General features: G+C 39.3%; 1 protein-coding gene across 1 annotated transcript in view; it reads left to right on the top strand.

Moving 5' to 3' along the window:
* Positions 1 to 17951, top strand: part of ipo9 (importin 9) — a 178701-nt gene that overhangs the window by 115891 nt on the left and 44859 nt on the right. The window contains exon 18 of the mRNA XM_063065668.1: positions 10470 to 10745. Within this exon, the coding sequence (XP_062921738.1) occupies positions 10470 to 10745 (276 nt within the window). The remainder of the gene's footprint in view (positions 1 to 10469; positions 10746 to 17951) is intronic.

Below are 17951 nucleotides of genomic sequence, written 5' to 3'. Positions count from 1 at the left end.
ATGGGAGCATGGTTATCAATTTATACCGCGTTATCCTGCAACTTTGAAGATTTTTTTGTCTGGTGGAGAAAAAAGATTTTTTGATGACTACCAGAAAGCAGAGCAGTTTGTGCAAGATTCTCTGAATATTCACCAGATACAAGAACAAACTCAGGAGAGGGAGATAGATTGAAGATGAAGATTGGGTTTAAGAATGGATTTGTTGGATTTTTGAAGCTGGATGAATGTATAAATATAGTATTAATTATATGAGGGGGGTAAGAAAGGTTAATACTGGAGGAAATTAGCTGGGAATAATAATACTAATTTTGTTTTTATATATATATATAACTTTTTTTTGTTGCGGGGGAGCTGGAAGAAGCACTGATCGATTGCTACGTTAATCATGTGTGCAAGCGTGGCTTTTGCCGCGACCCGTAAAATGGAGGGGGGTAGTGTTGTGTATCTTTTCATTCACAACATTAGTGGGGGGGGGTATTTTGTTTTTTCTTTTTTTTTCTATTTTTTTTTCTCTTTTTGCCTGGAAGGTTGGGGGGGGGGGGAACACATAGCATCATGGTGAAGTTTAAAGTGATTCCCCAAGGAACTATGAGAGTTGAGAAAATAAGTAATGTTTTAGATTGGAGTAACTTTGTTAAGAATAATGACTAATTTATTGAATTTTTTGAGTTTTAATGTTAATGGGCTTAATGGACCAGTGAAAAGAAAAAGAATCTTAACATATATTAAAAAAATGAAGATAGATTTAGTTTTTTTACAGGAAACGTACCTAACAGAAACAGAACATCAGAAACTAAAGAGAGATTGGGTGGGTAATGTTGTTGCGGCCTCATTTAATTCAAAAGCGAGGGGAGTAGCAATTTTGATCAATAAAACGTTACCAATTAGGATACAAAATGTAATAACTGATTCTGCGGGGAGATATGTGATTATACATTGTCAACTTTTTTCCGAACTATGGACTTTTATGAATATTTATGCACCAAATGAAAATGATGCAAAATTCATACAAGAAACTTTTTTGAATTTGGCGGATGCACATGAAAAAATATTAATTGGAGGCGACTTCAATTTTTGCTTAGACCCAGTCTTAGATAGATCAACCAAGGCTGTTATAAAATCGAAGGTAGTAAATCTAACTTTATCATTGATGAAAGATTTAAATTTGATTGATATATGGAGAAGAATCAATCCTAAAGAAAGAGACGATTCGTTCTATTCCCACAGACATAAAACTTATTCAAGGATAGATTTTTTTCTATTATCAATGCATATTCAACACAGAGTGAAAAATATGGAATATAAAGCAAGAATATTATCAGATCATTCTCCTTTATTAATGACAACAATAATGGCTGATAAGGAAGAAGTGGCTTATAGATGGAGATTTAATTCAATATTATTAAAACGTCAAGATTTTTGTGATTTTATGAAAAAGCAGATTCAATTTTTTTTGGATACAAATTTTCATTCAGTGGAGGATAAATTTATATTATGGGATGTGATGAAAGCATATCTTAGGGGACAGATAATAAGTTATACGTCTAAAATTAAGAAAGAATATATGGCAGAACTAGATCTATTGGAAAAAGAGATTACAAGAATAGAAAAAGAATCACAAAGATATATGTCAGAAGAAAAACGAAGACAACTTGTCAATAAGAAGTTACAATATAATACACTTCAGACATATGGAACGGAAAAAGCAATTATAAGATCTAAACAAAGGTATTATGAGTTAGGTGAGAGAGCACATAAAATTCTTGCCTGGCAGTTGAAAACAGAACAACCTTCCAAAACAATAAATGCAATTAGAACAAGGGCAGATAAAATATCTTATAAACCTCTTGAAATAAATGAAACCTTTAAAAATTTTTATTCTGAATTATATCAATCAGAATCCCAAAACGATGTTAATGAGATAGAAAGGTTTTTATCACAAGTTTCTCTTCCAAAATTGAATTTGGAAGAACAGAGGGGATTAGATATGCCTTTTACATTAAAAGAAGTTGAAGAAGCTTTAGGATCACTTCAAAGTAATAAATCTCCAGGAGAAGATGGTTTTCCACCTGAATTTTATAAAAAATTTAAAGATTTATTATTTTCTCTTTTTATGGAATTAATACGTCAAGCAGAAAAAATACATAAACTTCCAGATTCTTTTTCAACAGCAATTGTAATAGTATTGCCAAAAAAGGACAGAGATCCTATGAAACCAACATCATACAGGCCTATTTCTTTATTGAATACGGATTATAAAATAATAGCAAAAATTTTATCGAATAGATTATCTAAATATTTACCAAAATTAATACATATGGATCAAACAGGATTTATTAAAAATAGACAACTGGCAGATAATGTAACTCGGCTACTCAGTATAATTCATTTGGCACAAAAAAGGGATGAGAAGAGTATAGTAGTAGCTTTGGATGCAGAAAAAGCATTTGATAGATTAGAATGGGATTTTTTATTTAAAGTATTAGAAAAATATGGGTTAGGAACATCTTTTATAATTGGATTAAAACTTAAAATTCTAACCCTAAAGCTAAAGTAGTGACAAACTCTCAAATTTCAACACCATTTCAGCTAAAAAGGTCAACTAGACAAGGTTGTCCACTATCACCTGCTCTATTTGTATTGGCGATAGAGCCATTAGCAGAACTAATTAGATTGGATCCAGATATTATGGGTTTTAGAGTTAACCAAGAGGAATATAAAATTAATCTTTTTGCCGATGATGTTTTGATCTATTTAACAAACCCACAACATTCGTTACATAAATTATCTTCTAGATTGGATGAATATGGGAAGGTATCAGGTTACAAAATAAACTGGGATAAAAGTGAAATTTTGTCTCTTACTAAAGGAGACTATAGTCAATGTCGATTAGTAACCCAATTTAGATGGCCGGTAAATGGTATAAAGTATTTAGGTATAAGACTTGATAGTGATGTAAAGAATTTATATAAATTTAATTATTTACCACTATTGAAAAAAATTCAAGAAGATCTTGACAAATGGATGATACTACATTAGTAGGTAGAGTCAATGTTGTAAAAATGAATATATTTCCGAGATTACAGTATTTGTTTCAAACATTACCAATATAATTGCCACAGAAATTTTTTCAAGAGTTAAATAAATCTGTGAGAAAATTTCTTTGGAAAGGTAAAATGTCAAGAATATCATTGGAAAAACTGACATGTAAATTTAGGTTAGGAGGGTTACAACTTCCAAACTTTAAAAATTACTATAAAGCAAATCAACTTAGATTTATTGCATCTTTTTTCGATGATCAAAAACCAGCATGGATTAAAATAGAACTAGACAAGATAGGAGAAAATAAACCTGAAGATTTTATATATAAATGGGAATCTAAATGGATACAGGAAAAGAAAGAATCTCCTATATTAGCACACTTGATTGATCTATGGAATAAGATAAATGTTGATAAGGAAACACAGAAATCTGTATTAGCAAGGAGACCTTTGTTTCAAAACAGACTTATTCCTTTTACAATGGACAATCAACTTTTATATAATTGGTACCAAAAAGGGATTAAATTTATAGGAGATTGTTTTGAGCGAGGTATATTGATGTCATTTGAACAATTAAAGGATAGATATAAAATATCTAATAATACTTTCTTTTGCTACTTTCAGTTAAGGGCTTACTTAATAGGTAAGCTGGGTCAAACAATGTTTTTGCCAAAAGCTAATGAAATTGAAATTTTAATTCAAAAAGGGAAAATTAAAAAATTTATTTCTTGTATGTATAATTTGATTCAAGAACAGACAATTAAACAAGGAACCCATAAGTCAAAGCAAAAATGGGAAACAGATCTGAATATTAATATTGATGAAATAAATTGGTCAAGACTTTGTCTGGACAGTATGACAAATACAGTAAATGTTCGACTTAGATTAGTACAATATAATTTTTTACACCAATTATATATTACACCACAAAAAATAAATAGATTAAATTCAAATCTATCTGATAAATGTTTTCGGTGTAATCAAGAAATTGGTACTTTTTTACATTCGACTTGGTCTTGTTTTAAAATTCAACCCTTTTGGATAAATTTAAGAGTCTTATTGGAACAAATTACTGGAATTCAACTTCCACATAACCCTGTATTATTTCTATTAGGTGATATTGAAGGGATAAAACCGAAACTTAAATTGAATAAATATCAGAAAGAATTTATAAAAATTGCATTGGCAGTAGCTAAGAAGACTATAGCAGTTACTTGGAAATCTGATTCGTATTTAAGTATGGATCGTTGGAATAATGAAATGGCTAGTTCTATTCCACTTGAAAAAATTACTTATAATTTAAGAGATAATTATCTAACATTCTTGAATATTTGGCGCCCTTATTTACAAAAGATAGGATGTCATATTTAAGTGCTTCGACAAAGAATTTGGTTACTTGGGGAAAATAACGAATAATTATACCAAATTTATTTTGAATCCCATGGAGCATGTGGAAACCTTCCAATACCCAGGCGGCTCTTCTTTTTTTCTCTTTCTTTCTTTTAGGTAGACTACATATATGGGGGGGGGGAGGGTTAAGGGGAGGGGGGTGGGTAGATTTTATCTTTTCATGTATTCTTTTTGAAAATTCAATAAAAATTATATAATAAAAAAAAAGTAGAAGACACTGGCAGTATGGTGGAAGTTCCAGGTGTCGGGTCATAAAGTGTGTGAAGTTACCATTACTAGAGAGAAGGTTCTTGGGAAACTGAAAGATTTGAAGGCAGAGAAGTCACCTGGACCAGATGGTGTGCACCCGGAGTTCAGAAAGAGGTGACCAAAGAAATTGAGGAGACGTTAGTAAAGGTCTTTCAAGAATCACTAGATTCTGCAAAGGTTCTGGAAGACTAGAAAATTGCAAATGTCACTCCACTCTTCAAGAAGGGTGACAACAGAAGAAAGAAAACTATAGGCCAGTTAGTCTGACTTCTGTGGTTGGGAAGGTGTTGGAGTTGATTATTTAGGATGAAGTCTCAGTGTACTTGGAGGCACATGATAAAATAGGCCAAAGTCAGAATGGTTTCCTTAAGGGAAATCTTGCTTGACAAATATGTTGAAGTTCTTTGAGGAAATAACAAGCAGGATAGTCAAAGGAGGGTCAGTTAATGTTGTGTACTTGGATTTTCAGAAGGCCTTTGGCAAGGTGCCGCACATGAGGCTGCTTAAGCTACAAGCCTATGGTTATTAAAGGAAAGATTCTAGCATGGATAAAGCTGTGGCTGATTGGCAAGGGGCAAAAAATGGGAATAAATGGAGCCATTTCTGACAGGCTTCCAGTGACTAGTGGTGTTCCACAGGAGTCTCTGTTGGGACCAATTCTTTTTACGTTATTTGTCAATGATTTGGGCGATGGAATTGATGGCCTTGTTGTAAAGTTTGCAAACGATATGAAGGTAGTTTTGAGGAAATAGTGTGATCAGAAGGACTTAGACAGATTAGGAGAATGGGCAAAGAAATGGAAGATGGAATACAGTGTCGGGAAGTGTGTAGTCATGCACCTTGGTTGAAGGAATGGAAGGGTTGACTATTTTCAAAATTGAGAGAAAATACAAAAAAAAACAGACGTAAATGGAGCAACACACATCAAAGTTGCTTGAATTTCCAGCATCTGCAGAATTCCTGTTGTAGACGTAAATGGACTTGGGAGTCCTTATGCAAGATCCCCTAATTGTTAATTTGCAGGTTGAGATTGTGGTGAGGAAGGCAAATGCAATGTTAACATTCATTTCAAGAAGACTAAAATATAAAAACAAGGATGTAATGTTAAAACTTTACAAAGCACTGGTGATGCCACTCTTGGAACATTCTGAGAAAGTTTTTACCCCTTATCTTAGAAAGGATGCACTGAAACTGGAGAGGGTTCAAAGGAGGTTCACGAAAATGATTCCAGGATTGTTATGTGAAGAGTGTGTGATGGCTCTGTGCCTGTATTCACTGGAATTCGGGTGAATGAGGAGTTTTGGAACCTATCGAATGGCGAAAGCCTTGATAGAGTGGATGTAGAGAGGATGTTTCCTATGATGGGAGAGTCCAAGACCAGGAGACAACCTCAGAATAGAGGGGTATCCTTTCAGAACAGAGATGAGGAAGAATTTCTTTACCCAGAGAGTGGTAAATCTGTGGAGTTTTTTGCCACAGTCAGCTGTGGACACCAAGTGGTGGGTATATTTAAGGCAGAGGTTGATTCTTGATTTGTCAGGGCATGAAGGGATACAGGGAGAAGGCAGGAGATTGAGGCTGAGAGGAAATGGTGGGCCAAATTGCCTAATTCTGCTCCTGTATCTTATGGAAATTATAGGCCATTTAGCCAGACTGTAAATGAACAAAATCAATTCAAGTGCAGATAATGTAATGCTCATGTCATGTTTTGCTGATGATGTGGAAGATGGTAGAGTCGATTGTTAAGGGTGAGATTTAAGAGTTCTTGGAGGCAGACATAAAACAGGCAAAAGTCAGCATGGTTTCCTTAAAGAAAAATTTTGCCTGAAAAATCTGGTAGTTCTTTGAGGAAATATCAAGCTGGACAGACAAAGGAGAATCGGTGGATGTTGCGTGTTTGTATTTTCAGAAGACCCTTGACAAGCTGCCATACATCAGGCTGCTAAGCAAGATAAGAGTCCATGTTATTACAGGAAAGATACCAGCATGGATAGAACATTGGGTGATTGTCAGAAGGCAAAGAGTGGGAATAAAGAGCACCTTTTCTGATTAGCTGCCAGTGACTATTGGTGTTCAGCAGGAATCAGTGTTGGGACTACTTTTTACATTGTATTTTATTTGGATGACAGAATTGATGGCTTTGTTGCCAAGTTTGCAGATGATACAAAGATGAATGTAGGGGTAGATAATGTTGAGGAAGCAGGGAGTCTGTAGAGGAATCAGTCAGATTAGGAGAATACAATAGAGTGTTGGGTAGGGTGTGGTCATATACTTTGGTAGAAGGAATAAAAATGTAGACGATTTTCTAAACGGGGAGAATATTCAAAAATCCAAGATACAGAAGGACTTGGGAGTTCTCGTGGATTCCTTAAAAGTTAACTTGCAGGTTGAGTCGTTCGTGGGGAAGGTAAATGCAATGTTACATTCATTTCGAGAGGACTAAAATGTAAAGATAAGGCTGTAATGCTTGAGGCTTTATAAGGCACTGGTGAGTCCTTACTTGGGTGTACTGTGAGCAGTTTTGGGCCACTTTTCTGAGAAAGGATGTGCTGACATTGGAGAGAGTTCAAAGAAGGCTCACGAAAATAATTCTGGGAAGGAAAGGCTTATCACATGAGGATCGTTTAATGGTTCTTGGTCTGTACTCATAGAATTGAGAAGAATTGGTAGGTGGGGATCTCACTGAAAAGTATTGAATTTTGAAAGGCCTGCATAAAGTGGATGTGGAGAGGATGTATCTTATAGTGGGTGAATCTTGGACCAGAGGGTACAACCTCAGAATAGAGGGACGCCCATTTAGAATGGAGATGAGGAATTTCTTTAGCCAGAGGGTGATGAATCTGGAATTCTTTGCCACAGATGGCTGTGGAGGCCAGGTCATTGGGTGTATTTAAGGTGGAGATTGATAGGTTCTTGATTAGTCAGGGTGTGAAAGGTTAACGGGGAGAAGACAGAAGACAAGAGAAGAGGGTTGAGAGGGAAATGGATCAGCCGTGATGAAATGGCGCAGCAGGCTTGGTGGGTCGAATTACCTAATTTTGCTCCTATGTCTTATGGTCTTACTCGGGACAACTCTTATAGAACAAAAACTAATCAAGAAAATAGCAAGGATTCCCTTCATTTATTTGGGGCATTATGCTGCTTGATTGGGATAGGAGATGTTGCCAAACAGTTTCTCACTTGAATCAGTGTAGACACTACACTGTACTTAGAGCAAGCTGATTTTGAAGAGTGCTAGTTGCATGTTTGTGTTCAATAGGCAGTAATTTTAGTCATATAACCATATAACAATCACAGCACGGAAGCAGGCCATCTCGGCCCTTCTAGTCCGTGTGGCACTCCTACTCTCACCTAGTCCCACCGACCTGCACTCAGTCCATAACCCTCCATTCCCTTCCTGTCCATATAGCTATCCAATTTAACTTTAAACGACAACATCGAACCTGCCTCAACCACTTCTGCTGAAAGCTCATTCCACACAGCCACCACTCTCTGAGTAAAGAAGTTCCCCCTCATGTTACCCCTAAACTTTTGCCCTTTAACTCTCAACTCATGTCCTCTTGTTTGAATCTCCCCCACTCTCAATGGAAAAACCCTATCCACGTCAACTCTATCAATCCCCCTCATAATTTTAAACACCTTTATGAAGTCCCCTCTTAACCTTCTACGCTCCAAAGAATAAAGACCTAACTTGTTCAACCTTTCTCTGTAACTTAGGAGATGAAACCCAGGCAACATTTTAGTAAACATCCTCTGTACTCTCTCAATTTTATTGACATCTTTCCTATAATTTGGTGACCAGAACTGTACACAATACTCCAAATTTGGCCTTACCAATGCCTTATATAATTTCAACATTACATACCAAATTCTATACTCAATGCTCTGATTAATAAAGGCCATCATACCAAAAGCTTTCTTCACCACCCTATCCACGTGAGATTCCACCTTCAGGGAACTATGTACCATTATTCCTAGATCCCTCTGTTCTACAGCATTCTTCAATGACCTACCTTGTATGTCCTATTTTGATTAGTCCTACCAAAATGTAGCACCTCACATTCTTCAGCATTAAACTCCATCTGCCATCTTTCAGCTCACTCTTCTAACTGGCCTAAATCTCTCTGCAAGCTTTGAAAACCTACTTCATTATCCACAACACCACCTATCTTAGTATCATCTGCATACTTACTAATCCAATTTACCACCCCATCATCCAGATTATTAATATATATGACAAACAACATTGGACCCAGTACAGATCCCTGAGGCACACCGCTACACACTGTCCTCCGATTTGACACACAGTTATCCACCACTACTCTCTGGCATCTCCCATCCAGCCACTGCTGCTTCCATTTTACTACTTCGATATTAATGCCTAACGATTGAACCTTCTGTATGGAACCTTGTCAAAGGCCTTACTGAAGTCCATATAGACAACATCCACCGCTTTACCCTCGTCAACTTTCCTAGTAACCTCATCAAAAAATTCAGTAAGATTTGTCAAACATGACCTTCCACGCACAAATCCATGTTGACTATTCCTAATCAGACTCTTTCTATCCAGATAATTATATATACCATCTCTAAGAATACTTTCTATCAATTTACCCACCACTGACGTCAAACTCACAGGCTGATAATTGCTAGGTTTACTCTGAGAACCCTTTTTAAACAATGGAACCACATGAGCAATATGCCAATCCTCCGGCACCATCCCCATTTCTAATGACATTTGAAATATTTCTGTCTTAGCCCCTGCTATTTCCACACTACCTTCCCTCAAGGTCCTAGGGGATATCTTGTCCGGACTCGGAGACTTATCCACTTTTATATTCCTTAAAAGCGCCAGTACTTCCTCTTCTTTAATCATCATACTTTCCATAACTATCCTTCTTGTTTCCTTTACCTTACACAATTCAATATCCTTCTCCTTAGTGAATACCGAAGAAAAGAAATTGTTCAAAATCTCCCTCATCTCTTTTGGCTCCGCACATAGCCGTCCACTCTTCTCTAAGGGACCAATTTTATCCCTCACTATCCTTTTGCTATTAATATAACTATAGAAACCCTTTGGATTTATTTTCACCTTACTTGCTAAAGCTGCCTCGTATTTTCTTTTAGTCACTGATAATTGGCAAGAAATAAGCAATAAGACAATTCAGAACTGTTTTGGTTCACTGCTGTTTCAAGCATTCAGGCTTGAGGATGCCAGAAACAGCCAGGAGTGAATTGAAGCAGTTTTGCTACTTTAGCAAGGCAGGAACCACATAAAATTTGAAGGTATCAACAATCATCTTGAATGTTACAATGAAAATAAAGATTTGGAGGATGCAATCGTCAAAAACTCTGTATGAAGGCAATTCATTATCCGCACTAAATGTTTGAGCTGATTTTGTTCATCTACAATCAATCAACAGAGCACAGCAGTGTACCCTGGATGAATTCCTCTGTGGATATCTATTAGGAACTAATACACAGTGTTATAGTACAGTAGTAGTAGTATGGGTAGTGTTTTAATTTGTTCTGTATTCCGTTTGAATACTTAATTTGTTACTCAGTTGTTTTTATATATTTAAATTATTTCCTTGAAACCGGCTAATTGGGTCAAAATTTACTGGTCTGGATGTGTCCCAATTAACTGCAATCCAATGAATTTGATTGTATGGTCCTACTGTATGATTGCAGAAAAAAATGTATTTGTTTATACTACTCGGTGCATTAGATACAGTGAAATCTCTTAATCCAAGGTTTGTTCTTTTACAGAATGGTGGCGAGTGTCTGCGGGCCTACGTGGCGGTCGCAATGGAACAGATAGCGCAGTGGCATGATGAGCAGGGTCACAACGGGCTCTGGTATGTCATGCAAGTGGTTAGCCAGCTTCTGGATCCGCGCAGTACAGAATGTACAGCAGCGTTTGTGGGGCGCCTGATCTCCACCCTCATCTCTAAGGCGGGCTCACAGCTGGGAGAGAACCTTGACCAGATCCTGCGAGCGATCCTCAGCAAGATGCAACAAGCAGAAACTCTCACTGTCATGCAGGTAGGAGCTGGAACTCTGCAAAAGAGGGCATTTCTGTGATGCAGTGGGGGTGTTAGAAAGTCGCAGCATTGTGAGATAGTGAGTCAGAAAGGCACGCTGGCTCAGGAGAGTGCAGAACACAAAGAGAATTTCAGTGAGTACGGACCCAGAGCCATCAAACGTTCCTCATATGATAACCCTTTCATTCCTGGAATCATCCTTGTGAACCTCCTATGAGCCCAGTCCAATGCCAGCGCATCTTTTCTTAGATGACGAGCCCAAAACTGTTCGCAATATTCAAGGTGAGGCTTCGCCAGTGCCTTATAAAGCCTCAGCATCACATTTACAATAGCACTGGAGAGAGATAGGAACAGACAAGTTAGAAAAGCGTTTAATTGGAGTAAGAGGAATTATGAGGCTATCAGGCAGGAAATTGGAAGCTTAAATTGGAAACAGATGTTCTCAGGGAAAAGTACGGAAGAAATGTGGCAAATGTTCAGGGGATATTTGTGTAGAGTTCTGCATAGGTTCGTTCCAATGAGACAGGGATGTTATGGTAGGGTGCAGGAACCATGGTGTACAAAGGCTGTAATAAATTTAGTCAAGACGAAAAGAAAAGCTTATAAAAGGTTCAGAGAGCTAGGTAATGTTAGAGATCTAGAAGATTATAACGCTAATAGGAAGGAGCTTAAGAAGGAAATTAGGAGAGCCAGAAGGAACCATGAGAAGGCCTTGGCGGGAAGGATTAAGGAAAATCCCAAGGCATTCTACAAGTATGTGAAGAGCAAGAGGATAAGACGTGAAAGAATAGGACCTATCAAGTGTGACAGTGGGAAAGTATGTATGGAACCGGAGGAAATAGCAGAGGTACTTAATGTATACTTCAGTAGTCACTATGGAAAAGGATCTTAGTGATGACTTGCAGCAGACTGAAAAGCTTGAGCATGTAGATATTAAGAAAGAGGATGTGCTGGAGCTTTTGGAAAGCATCAAGTTGGATTAGTCGCCAAGACCGGATGAGATGTACCCCAGGCTACTGTGGAAGGCGAGGGAGGAGATTGCTGAGCCTCTGGCGGTGATCTTTGTGTCATCAATGGGGACGGGAGAGGTTCCAGAGGATTGGAGGGTTGTGAATGTTGTTCATTTATTCAAGAAAGGGAGTAGAGATAGCCCAGGAAATTATTGACCAGTGAGTCTTACCTCAGTGGTTGGTAAGTTGATTGAGAAGATCCTGAAAGGCAGGAATTATGAACATTTGGAGAGGTATAATGTGATTAGGAATAGTCAGCATGGCTTTGTCAAGGGCAGGTCGTGCCTTATGAGCATGATTGAATTTTTTGAGGATGTGACAAAACACATTGATGAAGGAAGAACAGTAGATGTAGTGTATATGGATTTCAGCAAGGCATTTGATAAGGTACCCCATGCAAGGCTTATTGAGAAAGTAAGGAGGCGCAGGATCCAAGGGGACATTGCTCTGTGGATCCAGAACTGGCTTGCCCACAAAAGGCAAAGAGTGGTTGTAGACGGGTCATATTCTGCATGGAGGTGGGTCACCAGTGGTGTGCCTCAGGGATCTGTTCTGGGACCCCTACTCTTTGTGATTTTAATAAATGCCCTGGATGAGGAAATGGAGGGATGGGTTAGTAAATTTGCGGATAACACAAAGGTTGGAGGTATTGTGGATAGTGTTGAGGGCTGTCAGAGGTTACAGCGGGACATTGATAGGTTTCAAAACTGGGCTGAGAAGTGACAGATGGAGTTCAACCCAGATAAGTGTGAGGTGGTTCAGTTTGGTGGGTCAAATATGATGGCAGAATATAGTATTAATGGTAAGACTCTTGGCAGTGTGGAGGATCAGAGGGATCTTGGGGTCCGAGTCCATAGGACGCTCACAGCAGCTGCACAGGTTGACTCTGTGGTTAAAAAGGCGTACAGTGTATTGGCCTTCATCAGTCGTGGAATTGAATTTAGGAGCCGAGAAGTAATGTTGCAGCTATATAGGACCTTGCTCAGACCTCACTTGGAGTACTGTGCTCAGTTCTGGTTGCCTCACTACAGGAAGGATGTGGAAGCCATACAAAGGGTGCAGAGGAGATCTACAAGGATGTTGCTTTGATTGGGGAGCATGCCTTATGAGAATGGGTTGAGTGAACTCGGCCTTTTCTCCTTGGAGCGACGAGAGATGAGAGGTGACCTGATAGAGGTGTATAAGATGATGAGAGGCATTGATTGTGTGGATAGTCAGAGGGCTTTTTCCCAGGGCTGAAATGGTTGCCACAAGAGGACACAGGTTTAAGGTGCTGGGGGGTAGGTACAGAGGAGATGTCAGGGGTAAGTTTTTTACTCAGAGAGTGGTGAGTGCGTGGAATGGGCTGCCGGTAACGGTGGTGGAGGCGGATACGATAGGGTCTTTTAAGAGACAAGCAACACACATCAAAGTTGCTGGTGAACGCAGCAGGCCAGGCAGCATCTCTAGGAAGAGGTACATTCGACGTTTCAGGCCGGGACCCTTCGTCAGGACGAACTGAAGGAAGAGTTAGTAAGATGTGTGTTGCTTGAATTTCTAGCAACTGCAGAATTCCTCTTGTTTGCTTTTTTAAGAGACTTTTAGATATGTACATGGAGCTTAGAAAAATAGAGGGTTGTAGGGAAGCCTAGTAATTTCTACGGTAGGGATATGTTCAGCACAACTTTGTGGGCCAAAGGGCCTGTATTGTGCTGTAGGTTTTCTATGTTTCTATCTCTGCTCTTATATTCTAGACCTCTTGAAAGGAATGCTAATGTTCACAACACATTGGAGGAACTTAGCAGGTCAGGCAGCATCCATGGAAAAGAACAGTCAACGTTTCGGGCCGGAACCCTTTGTCAGGACCCTTCTCTCCACTGCAATGCTAATGTTGCATTTGCCTTCCTCACCAGTGACTCTACCTGCAAATTGAGATTTAGGGTGTTCTGCACAAAGACTCCCAAATCCCTTTCAATCTCAGATTTTTGGATTTTCTCTCTGTTTAGAAAATAGTCTGCACATTTATTTCTACTACAAAAGTGCATGATCATGCACTTTCCAACATTATGTTTCATTAGCCACTTTCTTGCCCATTCTCCTAATCTGCCTAAGTCCTCTGTAACCTACCCGTTTCCTCAACACTATCTACCCCTCCACCAATCTTCATATTACACCCTATCCTTGTTATATGCTGGGGATACGTTCCTCGAAGTCAACGCATAATGTGAATAATTATTTAAATGGAGAAAATAGGGATGCATTCTTGAGGCTTCCTAAATATGTTTATCTGTAAGTTATTCACATTTTCATACCAATACGACACAAAAGCAGTACAGGACCACAAGGCAACATTTGTATTATATTTCATCAATTTCAGGTAATATTCAACGTAATAAATTATAGAAAGTTAACATACTCGGGTGTACAGTACTCACCAACAGTGGCAGGTGTGTTGGCTCCAGGAGATGAGTAGTTGTGTCGGGCAGCTTTACATGGATGAGGTGCATGGTTGTGTGTTGTCAGGATCATCAAGGACAGCAAGGGGTGAAGGAAGACTCACAGAACTCTCAGCAGGAGATGACACCGTTTTGAAGAAAGTGGTGAGGATTGTTTGCTTGGCAGCATTTTGTTTTTCGGCATAAATTTGCTTGTAGGGAAGAAGGCTTGACTGCAGGGAACGACTGAACCATATACAACCATATAACAATTACAGCACAGAAACAGGCCAGCTCGAACCTTCTAGTCCATGCTGATCTCTTACTCTCACCTAGTCCCACCGACCTGCACTTAGCCCATAACCCTCCATTCCTTTCCTGTCCATATAGCTGTCCAGTTTATCTTTAAATGACAACATCAAACCTGCCTCAAACACTTCTGCTGGAAGCTCGTTCCACATAGCCACCACTCTCTGAGTAAAGAAGTTCCCCCTCAAGTTACCCCTAAACTTTTGCCCTTTAACTCTCAACTCATGTCCACTTGTATGAATCTCCCTCACTCTCAATGGAAAAAGCCTATCCAAGTCAACCATCTATCCCTCTCATAATCTTAAATACCTCTATCAAGTCTTCCCTCAACCTTCTACGTTCCAAAGAATAAAGACCCAACTTGTTCATCCTTTCTCTGTAACTCAGGTGATAAAACCCAGGTGACATTCTAGTAAACCTCTGTACTCTCTATTTTGTTGACACCTTTCCTATAATTTCGGTGACCAAAACTGTACACAATACTCCAAATTTGGCCTCACCAATGCCTTGTACAATTTCAACATTACATCCCAACTCCTATACTCAATGCTCTGATTTATAAGGGCCAGCATAGCAAAAGCTTTCTTCACCACCCTATCCACATGAGATTCCATCTTCAGGGAACTATGCATCATTATTCCTAGATCCCTCTGTTCTACTGCATTCTTCAATGCCCGACCATTTACCATGTATGTCCTATTTTGAATCGTCCTACCAAAGTGTAGCACCTCACATTCATCAGCATTAAACTCCATCTGCCAACTTTCAGCCCACTCTTCTAACTGGCCTAAATCTCTCCGCAAGTTTTGAAAACCTACTTCATTATCCACAACGCCACCTACCTTAGTATCATCTGCATACTTACTCATCCAATTTACCACCCCATCATCCAGATCAATAATGTATATGACAAATAACATTCGACCCAGTACAGGTCCCTGAGGCACACCACTAGTCACTGGCCTCCAATCTGACAAACAGTATTCCACTACCACTCTCTGGTGCCTCCCATCCAGCCACTGCTGTATCCATTTTACTACTTCAATATTAATACCCAACGATTGAACCTTCCTGACTAACCTTCCATGTGGTACCTTGTCAAAGGCCTTACTGAAGTCCATATAGACATCATCCACCGCTTTACCCTCGTCAACATTCCTAGTAACCTGGTCAAAAAATTCAATAAGATTTGTCAAACATGACCTTCCATGCACAAATCCATGTTGACTGTTCCTAATCAGACCATCTCTAAGAATAGTTTCCATCAATTTACCCACCACTGACGTCAAATTCACAGGCCGATAATTGCTTGGTTTACTCTTAGAACCCTTTTTAAACAATGGAACCACATGAGCAATACGCCAATCCACCGGCACCATCCCCGTTTCTAATGACACTTGACATATTTCTGTCAGAGCCCCTGTTATTTCCACACTAACTTCCCTCAATGTCCTAGGGAATATCCTGTCAGGACCTGGAGACCTATCCACTTTTATATTCCTTAAAAGCCCCAGTGCTACTACTACTTTAATCATCGTAGTTTCCATAACCTCCCTACCCGTTTCCCTTATCTTACACAATTCAATATCCTTCTCCTTAGTGAATACTGAAGAAAAGAAATCGTTAAGAATCTCCCCCATCTCTTTGGCTCCACACATAGCTGTGAACTCTGATTCTCTAAGGGACCAATTTTATCCCTCACCATCCATTTGCTATTTATATAACGGTAGAAACCCTTGGGATTTATTTTCACCTTACTTGCCAAAGTAACCTCATATCTTCTTGTAGTTTTTCTAATTTCTTTCTTAAGATTCTTTTTACGCTCTTTATATTCTTCGAGCACCTCATTTACTCCATGCTGTCTATATTTATTGTAGATCTTTCTTTTTTACGGAACCGAGTTTCCGATATCCCTTGAAACCCATGGCTCTCTCAAACCTTGAACCTTTCCCTTCAACCTAACAGGAACATAAAGATTCTGTACCCTCAACATTTCACCTTTAAATGACCTCTATTTCTCTATTACATCCTTCCCATAAAACAAATTGTCCCGATCCACTCCTTCTAAATCCTTTTGCATCTCCTCAAAGTTAGCCTTTCTCCAATCAAAAGTCTCAACCCTGGGTCCAGATCTATCCTTCTCCATAATTATATTGAAACTAATAGCATTGTGATCACTGGACCCAAAGTGCTCCCCAACACAAACCTCTGTCACCTGACCTATCTCATTCTCTAACAGGAGATCCAATACTGCCCCTTCTCTCATTGGTACCTCTATGTATTGCTGCAAAAGACTACCTTGCACACATTTTACAAACTCCAAACCATGCAGCCCTTTTACAGTATGGGCTTCCCAGTCTATGTGTGGAAAATTAAAATCTCCCACAATCACAACCTTGTGCCTACTACTAATATCTGCTCTCTCCTTACAAATTTGCTCCTCCAATTCTCGCTCCCCATTTGGTGGTCTATAATACACCCCCATAAGAGTTACTACACCTTTCCCATTCTTCAATTCCACCCAAATAGCCTCACTAGACGAGTGCTCTAATCTATCCTGCCAGAGCACCGCTGTAATATTTTGTCTGACAAGCAATGCATCCTCTCCCCCTCTTGTCGCTCTGATTCTATCACACCCTTCCTGGACCCATGTCTCGCTAATAGCTACCACATCATACTTCCAGGTATCTATCCATGCTTTAAGCTCATCCACCTTTCTTTCAATGGTCCTAGCATTAAAATAAATGCATTTGAGAAATTGTTCACCTCTTACTGTCTGTTTATCACTAATTGTGCAAACAATTTTACTATTTTCTTTTTCTTCCTTCTTCCCTACATCTGTTGCTGCACTCTGGTTCCCCTCTCCCCTCATATCTAGTTTAAATCCACCGGAGCCTCTCTAGCAAGCCTACCTGCAAGAATATTTGTTCCCCTCTAGTTCAGATGTAGATCGTCCTGCTGGAACAGGTCTCACCTTCCCTGGAAAACTGCCCAATTATCTATAAATCTGAAGCCCTCCCTCCTGCACCATGCCTTCAGCCACGTGTTGATCGGCACTATCTTACTATTTCTAAACCCGCCTGCACATGGCACTGGTAGCAATCCTGAGATTGCTATCCTGAGGGTTCTGCCCTTCAACTTGGCGCCTAACTCCCTAAACTTACCTTTCAGGACCTCCAGACTCTTCCTACCCATGTCATTGGTCCCTACATGGACCAGGGCATCCGGCTTCTCACCCTCCCTCTTGAGAATACCGAGAACTCGATCCGAGATATCGTGGAGCTTGGCACCAGGGAGGCAACAGACCATCTGGGATTCTCTATCTCTTCCACAGAACCTCTTATCTGTCCCCCTAACTATCGAATCCCCTATCACTACTGCTCGCCTCTTTTCCCTCCTTCCCTTCTGAGTTGAGGGTCCCATCTCTGTGCCAGAGAGGCAACCACTGCAACTGGATGTAACTAGTAGAGTGGA

The sequence above is a fragment of the Mobula hypostoma genome, chromosome 13 (assembly GCF_963921235.1).
Source record: "Mobula hypostoma chromosome 13, sMobHyp1.1, whole genome shotgun sequence".
In the NCBI taxonomy this organism is placed as follows: Eukaryota; Metazoa; Chordata; class Chondrichthyes; order Myliobatiformes; family Myliobatidae; genus Mobula; species Mobula hypostoma.
Note: the sequence above shows the minus strand (reverse complement) of the source record. Positions and strands in the feature narration are given on the sequence as shown.